Source organism: Ammospiza caudacuta, chromosome Z, assembly GCF_027887145.1.
Source record: "Ammospiza caudacuta isolate bAmmCau1 chromosome Z, bAmmCau1.pri, whole genome shotgun sequence".
Classification (NCBI taxonomy): Eukaryota; Metazoa; Chordata; class Aves; order Passeriformes; family Passerellidae; genus Ammospiza; species Ammospiza caudacuta.
In genome coordinates this window covers 42,653,342-42,665,509 of record NC_080632.1, presented here as the reverse complement: position 1 = coordinate 42,665,509, position 12,168 = coordinate 42,653,342, and the positions used below count along the sequence as shown (strand labels likewise).

The 12,168-nt window shown below is 40.5% G+C and overlaps 1 protein-coding gene across 1 annotated transcript in view; it reads left to right on the top strand.

Moving 5' to 3' along the window:
• Positions 1-7,297: 7,297 nt before the first annotated feature.
• The window catches only part of DOCK8 (dedicator of cytokinesis 8), a 91,175-nt gene continuing 86,304 nt past the window's right edge, over positions 7,298-12,168 (top strand). The window contains exon 1 of the mRNA XM_058824262.1: positions 7,298-7,489. Coding sequence (XP_058680245.1) covers positions 7,437-7,489 — 53 coding nt within the window. The 5' untranslated portion in view covers positions 7,298-7,436. The remainder of the gene's footprint in view (positions 7,490-12,168) is intronic.

Genomic DNA, 12,168 nt, shown 5'->3' with positions numbered 1-12,168 from the left:
CAGAAGGACACACTGCTGGCTCATGGACCGCATGTTGTCCACCAGGACAGCCAAGTCCTTCTCAGCAGAGCTGCTTCCCAGCAGGGCAGCCCCCAGCCTGGTTCAGACACACTGGAGCACTGAAGGAGTCCCAGTGTGAATAACAAACATGGTCCAGGGTGCATTTGCTGTCATCTATCTATAATCAAATACTCAGCAAGACGAATGTTGGCTTTCTCTGCTCTCCATTAGGGACTGTGAGGGGGCACATACCATGTGTAAGACACAACTACAGTTAATTTTAACAGTATTATGTGCTCCCCAGCTTTTTGTGGGACAGAGGTTTAGCAAATAGGTAACACATTTCTCCATGTCAGAAGGTGTAAATGTAACAGCACTGGGGAGGCACAGATTGGCCTGATGCATGCTGATACGTGCACTCGCCCAAAACCCAAGTGGGGTTCTCTGCTCTCAAAATAAGGTTCAGTAGCACTAGTTGGAGTATTGTTATGGTAACATATACTGGGCTTCATCTTTGTACATCTTGTATGGCATGTATGGTACGGGTAATAAATGTACTTGTTATTTATTCTTGACTCTTCCTATACTTGTGTAGGTTAAAATATTTAATACTCATAGTATTTGATAATATTCTACTCTAAATAGTTGGCATCTCCTTTAGTCACTCTAATTTTAACAAGGATGTGAAATGCTTGTTAAAATTAGAGTGACTAAGAAATGATAAAAGACTTCATTTAATCCATTGATTCAGCTTGTCCTTGGAGATACAACCATATTTATTCCAACAACAAATTCCAATAGCATATACACGCTGTTGATTTCTAGAATTTTAAAACCAATGCATTATGCACTGCATCTTTTTGCATTCTTGTTTCAGTAACTCATGTTACCTTGTATGATGCATCCTATTTCAGAGGAAAAATCTGATCAGCCTTTCAAAGCTGTATCTGGTAGAACCCTGCCTGATGGTAGGTGGTTTTGCTGTCCTGGGACTGGACAGCTTTATAAAATTTTGTTATTAAAAAAAATTACAAGATTGTGTAAAAGAGGAGAAGGTCAGAAAGGCATTGGGAATTAGCAGTTTTGCATTGCAGCACAAACTAAAAAATGGATGTAAATTGTCTTTCAAAATGAGACTATTTGTAATACTGGAATTTCAGTTACATGTCAGCGAGATATTTGGTATGGGGAAAGAAAGGTGATTAAACCAGTATCATTGTTCCTTAAGTGGTTCTGCTTTTCATCAGCTCACATGACACTGCTTATTATTTTTTTCTTTTGAACAAAATTACCTGAAACAAATACTATGGTTTCTGGGTTTCTTTTTGGTTTCTTTAAAGTTAATATTCAAATACTAGAATTTTGCTATAAGTGTTAGCTGTTCTTTCTTTTCTACTGAACCATTTAATGAAGTCTACTTCATACAGACAGATGTAAAACCTGTACATTTTAGTGTGGTGGCAGCCAAATGAGCGTTGCAAACTTAAATCTGGGTGGCACAGTTGAAGCATTTTATTCTAAGATATTTGTAGACAAAACATACAACATCAGAAAGCAATAAAGTGTTGCTGGGTACCAGGAAGTTGTGTTTAATTATTACTTTAGTTGACTGCACTTGAAATAACTTATTCCCTTTCCTAATGCTGAAGATCTCAGTGCAAGCCAGGCCATTTTAATGATGAACCAAAGACTGATTTTAATGATTAAGGCTTTAGCAGAGAATTAGGGAAGAAGGCTGTAACAGGAAAATAAGGAAGAACATTGCAATTTTTTAATTCCTGATCCAGTAGCAAGGGGAGCATGATCTGAGCAAAACAGCAGGAGAAGAAAATCATTGGTGTTTCAGTATTATGTTGAATATGAGTCTTAAAGCACAATAGCCCTGTGAGGTTTCTACATGACTACTAGTCAGTAGTATAGTAGTACTATATAATAAAACTACAGTAGTATATAGTACTATAGTAGAACTATAATACAATATAGTTCAACAGCTCAGAGAAAGGGATTGCAAATTCATACAATGATATCAGTTAACCTGCAAAACAATAAGGAAATAGATATTAAGTTCAGTTTTGTGAACTCAAAATATAAGTTAGTAGGCCGATGCATAACTTCAGTCAGTATGATTTGCATATTCCCCAGGGTACATTTACTTCTTTCCTGTCTGTTACCTGTTAAGTTATTCCTATATTAAGTTATTTTTATTTTCTTATCTGGACTTGCATTGACAGTTTCTCCTGACAAGACAACTTTATTTTTCTTTGAAGAATGCAGATTACTCACATGTCATTTAAGAGAAAGAAGTTCTTACTGAAGTAAGTGCATCTGCTTTTTAACACTACTACTTTTTATGGCTTATGTTCTCAATATGCTTTTATAATCTGAAACTTAGTGAAACTAGGAGCATTAGAAAAAAGGTTTGGTTTACAATCAGAATTTAAATATCAGCCTCATCGAGCACGTTGCCTTGTTGTATCTAAGAAAATTATGTCAGCAAGGAAAAATTTTGTGAGTGTTGTTTCTGCTAGAGTTTTGTTCACTGTGAAAGTGAGCAAACGTTTCTCTTTGAGAAACTCAGATGTGAATTTGGCCAGTAGAATTTGTATTCCTCCATAAGAATTTGCACAGACAAGGAGAAAAAGAGGATATGCTTTTGCATAGGCTGGTTTCTTCTTTTAGACTCAAGGGTTTCATAAAAAAAAAAAAAGGCTGCAAAGTGATCTAAGTTCCCTTTCTTCTGCTTTACCAACACAAAACTGAAATTTAAACCTAGGAGTAACTTTAAATTTATTTTTAAGGGAGTTCAGTATTTCATTGTCAATCTATTTAAAACATAAACAGAAATAATGGAAAATTACACTCCTTTTTCTGAGGTTTAGTCTACTAAATTTCATATAATATTTTTTGTTTAAACCATTTTTGACTAAATTACTTAGATTTTACTGGATACAGTTGAGATATGTGACAGAAAAACCACTGAAATTGATGGCATGTCAGCTTCCTTTAAGGAAGGAGTGTCTGCCTGCACTGGCTACATTACACTCTTCTGATGCAGTAGGAAGGTGTAATATGAGCAAATATTAACAGGAATTGTGTGCTCCTGGCAGGTTGCAAACTGAGGACATCACAGTTTTCCTCTTGGTGTGAACCTCCAGATATTTGATGGGGTCATCAAATCACATAAATTAATTAACAAATTCAGCATACCACTGGTGTTTTTTGCCAAGAATGCAAACTTAACATTGTAAAAGATATTGAGAAAACTCCCATGGATCTAGCTCAGTTGCTGGTCAATCAGCAAAGGTACATCCTCTACAAAAAAGCAGATGACACTTAAGCAGGGCTTTGTTGGGATATAGGCCATGCCTGTGGTGGGATATGAAGTTGTGTTTAGCAATGTTCATGGTGCCTTGATACTCAATCATGCAGTAGCATTCCTTACAGGGATACTGCTGCCAGTGAAGAAGAAAAAAGATGTTTGGAAATGTGTGCCTTACAAGAAAAAAAAAATTCCTGGACATGCCAACATGCCAATCATTGTTTCTTCCAGTGTTTCTTTAATCCCAGCCTGCAAACTCCTTCAAAACAATTTGCAGCAGTATCCATTCTTCCCAGGCACCTACACAGAACCTGTGCTGACATTACCACCACTCAGCTGTTCTTTGTGGCTGGGTCTGCCTCTCCTTAGCCTGCCCAGTTACAGCACCCAGCCAGCCATGGACCCAACACCTCCCAGTGAGGTGCAGGAGAAAGACCAAGTTACAGTGAGAGCATTTGAAACCCAAGAAAAATTACAGGAAAGCATAAGTTATGATTGATTCTAGGGCTGAGGTGGTGAAGCAATGATTAGGACTACCACTTGGGATGCATGTGTGTGTGACAGAAGGATGGGGATAAGGAATGGGGAATGCAAGTGTGGTTTCCATTGTATCTAATACAACACCTAATAGCAGCTACTGACACAAAAGAAAGCTAGGTATGGAACACAATGATCTGTTCTGAATTGCACTGTTTTCTTTAATTTTGATTTTTTGATGCCTTCACTGGAACCTGTTTTGATGAATTTTTTTTAATCCTCTGACTGGAAAGATCTTGTTCTACTTCATGTTATAAAGGAGTGCTTAGACTTCATTACCTTGTATTGGTAGGTTGGTTTGTTGCAAGAATTCAAACAGTAGTACTGGTTAATCAAAAAACTGGAGCACTCACTCATACTGACCATATTGAATTGGATAAGATAGCTTAAAAATATCACTTCACTAGCTTCTCATCTGGTAGTGCTCCAATGAGTTACAACCTTGTAAACTTTCTTAATAAAAGTCCATATTTTTTCTTTTTTTTTCCCCCTTCAAAAAAGGCAATGTAACTGCTGACATAATAGATGAAATGAGTATTTGATGAGTTTTGCTGCTCCTATGCCACAGTAGGGTTCCAATAATTCAGTTCGTCATAAATTATCTAAGTGTTTGTTCTGTATCTGCTGAATATGTGGTTTTGACTGGTTTGGCTGGGTTTTGGTAGAATAAATTTTCTTCATGGTATGGGGCTGTGTTTTGGATTTGTGCTGGAAGAAGTGTTGATAACACAGAACATTCTTGTTATTGCTGAGGTGCACTTGCGTAGCATCAGGGCCTTTTCCACCTCTCACCCCAAACCACCAGTGAGGAGGCTGGGGGGGCACATGGAGTTGTGAGGGGACACAGCCAGGACAGCTGACCCCAAATGACCACAGGAATATCCCAGACCACATGGCATCATGCTCAGCATAGAAAGCTGGAGGGAAGAGGAAAGAAGGGGGGCCTTTCAGGCTGATGAAATTTGCCTCCCCAAGTCACATTACCCATGCTGGAGCCCTGTTCCTGGAGATGGCTGAACAGCCACCTGCCCGTGGGAAAGAAACAGTGACTGAATTCCTTGTTTTGCTTTGCTTGTGTTCGCAGCCTTTGTTTTCGCTATTAAACCAGCTTTGTCTAGACCTACAATTTTCTCACTTTTATCCTTCCAATTCTGTCTTCCCTATCCTACTGGATCAGAGTGTGAGACATAGTTGCAAGCTGGGGTTAAACCATGATAGCACCCTCTCTCTCAATGTATATACATACTAGCCAAAACTTTAAAGTTTTGGAAACTTTAATTTTTTGTGTCTCCTCAGGAATTTTTTCCCTGCATGTGGCAAAATATTTTAGAGCAATCCTTTTGTCCATGTTTATCAAGAATACATGAAGCTGCAAAATAAACCGTTGTATCATTAATAAATGGATGTATTTGTGCACATTGGTACATTGCTTATTTGTGCTGCATTTCTGCTAACTCTATTTCTATAGCAAAATTTAACAATCAAGGAAGGCCCCTACTTCATGCCACATGAGCTATTAAAATGAAGCCTGGACTCTTTTTTGTAGTTTCAATGAGTTGTGTCTTGCCAGACTAAGTATCTATGAGATTCAAAAGTTTTTCTTGTCACCAATACATGTTGAACTACAGCTACATATCAGTAATTTGTAACTAAGTGATATTTAAGTTCAAGTTACATGTAGGTAGGTAGCTTTAGCTTTATCTTGGTGAGATAAAGACAGGATGGGTGTGGTGGGTAAGTTCCAATAAAGTGTCTAATTTATTCTTCCCAAAGCAAATATTTGTTAGGTAACAACATCCTATTAATAATAGATTTTAATATTTTCACTCATAAGTTTCTCTGAACTATTTCAGGTCTTGTTCTGCTGTAGATCCTTGTAGGTTTTTTCCAAAAACATGTTTCGGTTTTAAAATTTTTATTTACCTCTATTTTCTTTTTCTTAAACCTCTTTGGTATTTCTACATTTCCCTAGGGGCCCTTAGCCAGAAGCTAACCTAGAGATTAACATTCATATTTGAGACCATACATATTTAACAGCACTCTAAAGAATGGTGAATCCTACAGATAAAAAGATAATTGTTAGTAGAACAATTTTAAGCCCTCAGTGTTTGACAGTCTTCTGTTTCATGCCTCATATCCCACTGTTTTCCTAGACTCCCTCCAGGTTACTGGGAATGGAAAGATAAGCTATGACTGCCTTCAGTGGGTGAATCCTAATGTTTTTGCCATCAAAGCACAGATTTTACAAAAACAAGGCAATCTAACTGAACGGGCTCTACTACCTCAAAATTCATCTGTAGAAACCATGTTTGGCTTTTGTTTCTCCTTTCAAATGAAGGGTGAGTTCTCCTTATCTGCAGAAGCAGTGAAAACTACATCAAGGCAGAAAGAAAAATACCAGTCAGGAAACATAATTTTGTAACACAACCACAAGATACTTAATAAAAATGGCCTTTTAAAAAAGCTGAGCAGTAAGTACTGGTGAATAGAACAATGGAACAGTAGTGCCAAGCTTTGTGCCAAGCTGAGCTGCTATCTGGTGTTGGTACCTGGAGTTTTTCTTACACACACGGTTTAGATGTAAGAAAAACACAGATCTAGGTGCACAGGTGTACTGGCAAAATATTGTCCCAGGTAAGGAGTTGACATGTATTTTCCTCTCATAACTTGCTGTCTCTAATTGCCCGGACAGGTTCACCCATGCGCTAGTGAGGCAGAAGGAAGGCCCGTGGCTATCTCTGATCCCTGCGGGGCAGTGGGCGCGGTTCTGCCCTGCTCCGGGCTGCCCTTCTCCGGCCTGCTCCGCCCGATCCTGCCCTGCCCCGCCATGCCCGGCCCGGCCCGGCGGCCCCGCCTGCCCCGCCTGGCGGCTCGGGCTGGATCCTCGGAGCCCGGGGCCGGCCCGCCTGCGGCGGTGCCAGCGGTGCGCGGCGGTGCCCGCTGCTTCCTCGCCCGGCCCCGCAGAGCAGCCCCGGACCCCCGGCGGGTGTGCCTATGTGCATATGTGTGTGGGGTGTGGTGGGGCGGACACGGAGGTGTCTGACACTCGCACCGCAGTTTCCAAAAGAAATAGGGTCGTGAGGGATGCGCATGGATTCCCGCAACTGTGCGTGTTCAGATAGATGTACACGGTGCCTTCCGCTCATGTCCGTGCCTAAGCGCTTGCTTTCCCCGCTGCTTTCCTCCAAAGTGCTCCCGGGGAGCTCGGGGTTAGCCTTTGTAAAAGAGGGAGGGGAATTCCTGCTCTCCCCCGGTGCCTGTGGGCGCCCTGGCCGAGGCGGACGGCTGGTGGAAGCCGCCGGGAAGGCGCAGGACGCCGCGCTGGACGCTGCCGGCGGTGGGGAACACGGGGCAGGGTGAGCAGCCTGCTGTGCACTAGGGCAGATCCCTCCCACTCCGGCCAATTTCAGTGAGGAAGGTAAAATGCGGAAGTTGCCACCCAGAACTGTCAGTGGATCGTCGGGTTTTTAGCCCGGAGCACGCAATTAAGAAAAACAAATAAATGAAATAAATCCGCCCTTCGTGCGTACAGCCCGTCTCGGTCCTCGTCGGCAGCCGACATTCACGGCTGCTAGCCCGTATGGCGACGCTACCTGCCGCAGACAGGAGGGCGTTCGCCCTGAAAATCAACAGGTAAGCGGCTTTCCTCATACCCGGCAACTACCCCTCGCCAGTCAGCCTGGCCAAGACAAGGGGCGGGCGGCAAGCAGGGCGGCACGGCTCCTCCCCTGGAGACCCCCGGGGCGGAGAGCGATCTGACAGCTCCCGACAGCCGCGCTAGCCAGCCTGGGACGGGCGCCGCTCCGCCCGCTGCTCCGGAGCTGCGGGAGCTGCGGACCCGGGCTGCACTTCTGCTGTAAGGTTTGCTCTGATGAAGGGTGCTCAGACAAAGCCGGCTGTGGGTCCGTGTCCTCTGGCAGGAAGGTGACGTCCAGTCTCACGCCGGGAGTTCGTTCCCCATCTATTCTGTCCGAAGAAGTCCCGAGTTCTTTGGAGGGGCTGCTCGCTGCCGATGGGGGTTCCCCTTCACAAGAAGTGGCAAAATTACCTGCTCCCTCTAAATTAGCACTGCTGACAAATAAGGAGTTTATGTAGGGCATCAATACTGCAATGACATACATCCCTGTTTTTTTTTTTTTTTCATTCTTTCATCTATGAGAAAAAAAATCCCCCGATGACTGAAAATATATCTCCCACATTCCCTCCCTAAACCAAATAAATTAGAGTTCAGTTGTTGGAACTCCATACTCTTGAGACTAAACTTGCTGTCTAATGGACTTTGGTGTCTTTTCCCAGGGAAGTGCTGACTCTTAATTTGTCTGTGCTCTGTGGTGGCAGTAAGAAAACAAGACAATTATTTTCATATTGTTGGTTAAAGGAAAAAACAGGCCTCCTTTTCAAGAGTCTTGTCATCTGAGGCAAAAACTGTTTCCAGGGTGTTGATGTAAGTAACAGGTACCTGAGCTTACTGACACATAAAAGAACAAATAGCATAATGGTAATATAAACTGAGGATAAGTTTCTGTGCCAGAGAGAAAAGTATGCAGAGAAACTCCGCCTCCTCAGTGACTTGTTGGAAGACATGGGGTTTGCAGTCAGGGAGGATAAAATTAGCTCCTCTGTGATGTGCCATTCTCATGGCAGAATATGCATCACTGTACCTTTCTGTATCCTTTGGGAATTCATTTTAAATTTATGGTGGAATATTCACAGGAGTGAGGCACCATATTTGGAAGCCATCAGATGAGGAGCTCATGAGAAGATCAGGCCACAATTCCTGATCATTTGGAGACTTGCTTAAACAAAAATCAGAACTAGCTGATATTTACAGATTTTGAGTTATTTTCTTTCTTCCTATTTTAGGGTCAGCTTTTTGGCAGCTTTCCCTAGCTTTGGTGATGGTCACTGTTCATCTCTATGACTAAAGTCTTACAAAGTAGCAGAGTCATAACAAGGTTCACAAAAGTTTTTCTCTTAAAAACTGTTGTGAAATTAAATTACTGTTAATTTTTTTTAAATTTTTCTTTTGAATCAACTGTGAAATAGTATTTTGTAGCAAGTTAAATGTTGAAATATAGTATAAAAATATTCTGAATATGATTTCAACTTAAGAGTGGACATGGATATTCTCTTCTATACTTACACTTTATTCTCTTTTATCAGTATAGTAGATGTTTTTTAGAAGCGTATTTTGTTTCCCTTTCTTCAAAAGCAGCAGAACATTTTTACATGCCTCCAATGCAGTTTTTAGTGCTGGCAGAAAAGTGATAGATCTTTGCAAGAAGCATTTTTAATGTGGTAGTTTGGATTTTTTTAAAGTAATTTTAAAAATCAGAGGAATAATAGGTTAGTGTGTTAGGTTTCTTGACTGTACACAAAAGGCTAATCTACAGCTGTAAAATTTTGATTCTTCTTTTCAGAGTTCATGACTTCTTCAAAATGCAACTTGTATTGAAAGTTGAACATTACTGACAAGGCAACATTTTCAGGAGTTAGTACATTGCCTCTATAATTACTTTGCATCCACTACAAATTTGCATGCAAAACCCTGCCCTTTTTTGTTCACTCTTTCTCTTGCCAGTGATTTATGTAAGCTATATACTGTTTTCATGAGGACCAGCAGAATTTTAGGCTCTGTTCTGCCTAAACTTCAGCCACCTCGCTGCAAACATAAGGTGTACCCTGGTGTGTTTGGTGAGCCATGGCAGATATCTGACCAACCTGTGACCTCTGTTCTGTAAAACATCAGCAATAACATGATACAAAATGTCTTAGTGGTCTCATTATGATTTAAATTTAGTGCAAGTTCATGAGCACTGAATTTGCAGATGTTTCAGGAACAGCTATTACATGACAACCAACACATTTGTTTAAAGCTTGGTCAAACTTTAAAAACAGGCCTTCAAATGCCTTCAAACTCTTGTATGCAACCTGCCCACGTAACCATGTTTTCCTATCACTTTATTCTTCCTTCCACCCATCTGGCGTCTGTTGCCCCAACCTGTTGCTTCCTGCCTTTTTTAATCCTGCAAAGACTTGCACATAGGTTTTTAATGCATGAATGTAAGTAGTTCCTTCTGCTTTAATAGGATAGGTTTTATGAATAATCATGTTCATTTCCAATTAGAAGTGAAGGAACAAATTTTTACTGTCCCTCAATTCAGGCAGCCAGAAATCAGCATGGGACACAAAAAGCCAGATCATCCTTGCTGAGTTTAATTCAAGATGGTAATTAGAAGATATCTGGATTGTGCTATATGTGTCTACTTTCCACAGTATTTATACCCAGGAATCAAGGAAGTTAAAAAATAATTTTGTAAATCACTGAGGGGAAAGCAACTTGCCATTGCTAGAGGTGTGGGCTGAGCAGTGTAGGTTTGAGAGACCAGAAAAACTGAATTTTAATCAGTTTGTCACAGCAGTGTGTTAGGATAAACACAATATTAACTGAAAAGATATTTTACTTTTATTATTTCTGTTTAGCTAGTGTAATTTATTGTCTTATCTTTCACATAGGTCTTGCAGTAGTGATTGTTTGTTTTGACTTCAAGTGAAGAAAATTGTGCTTCAAGCACTAGCTGGTGCACTGGCCACCAATGCTCCACATTCAAGACATTTCAACACACAAATTACAAAACAGAAGGTTATCAGTAATACAGGTCCCTAACATGTCACCTAACTTTCAGTCGTATGTCTCTTGCAATTAAAAACTCACCCAATAAGCATATTCGTCAACTGCCTCTACAGACAGCTGTTGTCTGAATTTCACAAGTATTACATAAGAAATTTTCAACATTCATTTCTGTAATTTCATTTCCTCGTCCCTGAAATTGCCCAGTTGGGCAACAAATTTAGCTTTTCCTGTTCTAGTTTTAAGATGTGTACTTCAGGATGAGTTTACATGCTTAGATTTATATTAAAGAATAACAAACGCACACCACCAATATTAAAGGAAACATTTGATACCAATATTAAAGGAAACAGCTAAAGATTTCAATTTTTAAGAGCTTACATTAAAAGTCATACTCATATGAAATTTCCAATTGTACCAGGAATTCCATTTTACATTAATGATGAAAATAATTTTTTTTTTACCTGAAATGAAAAGGTCAGCTTAAATCATATATTGTACAGAGTGTCAGGTCTGAACATTTACGAGAATTTACTCTAAATGACAAAGGCTGTTGTGGAAGAGTCAAGTGCAGTGCAAAAATTGTCTTCATTTCCTATATACTCTGAGTAGATTGCTGTTCACTGCAACCCCTTCATGGGGTTGAGGCTATCATCTTTGGATTGAATTTCAATAAAACCCTTGTTATATGGATATAATAAGATGTTAAATATTTAAAAGCATTGACCAGACTCCATTGTATACCCTAAGCTCTTTATTTTCATTATTTTTTCTTTTCAAACTCTCAAATATATAAAAGAAGCTCCAGAGAGGACCTCAGTCTTTTGTATGTACAATAGATTTATGTAGTTAATATAAAAATCTAGTGTATACATGCATACATGTGTGAAATGGTAGTTATTTTGTATTTGGTACACAGAACATTAAATGTAACAGATTAAAGAGAAAAAGTAACATGAATGTATTTCATATGTTAGGTATAGCAATGTAAGATAACAATTTATAGTAAATGGGCGTTTTTCTAAGACTTCCACAAAAATAAATGAGATTATTCTTTTAAAAACTTGGGGCAATTGCATGGAATCCACATGCAAGGGTATACAAATCAGGTTTGCACCTTATACCCCTAAAAGTGTTTGCATTGGAAGGGACCTACAAAGATAATGTAGTTCCAAACCCCCTGTTATTGGCAGAGACCTCTTTCACCAAATCAGGCTCTTCAGAGCCCCAACAAACCTGGCCTAGAACATTTCCAGCAATGGGGCATCCACAGCTTCTCCAGACAAACTGTTCCAATGTGTCACCATCTTCACAGTAAAAAATGTCTTCTTAATATCCAGCCTAACCTCTCCTCTTTCACTTAAAAGTGAGAGGATTCACTTTCTCCCTTGTCCTGTCACTACTGGCTCTTTTAAAAAGTCCTTCCCCATAGTTCCTGCACGTCCCCTTTAGGTACTGGAAGGCTGATACTGGGTCTTCCCAGTACCTTTTCTTCTCTAGGCTGAACAAATCCAACTTCTCCAGGCTTCCATCTTCACAGGAGAGCTGCTTCAGCTCTTCTCTGAACTCAGTCCAAGGGGTCTGTTTCCTTCCTGTGCTGGGAGCCCAGAGCTGATGCAGCCCTGCAGGTGGGGTCTCAGCAGAGCAGGGCAGAGGGGCAGAATCCCCTCCCTGCCCTGCT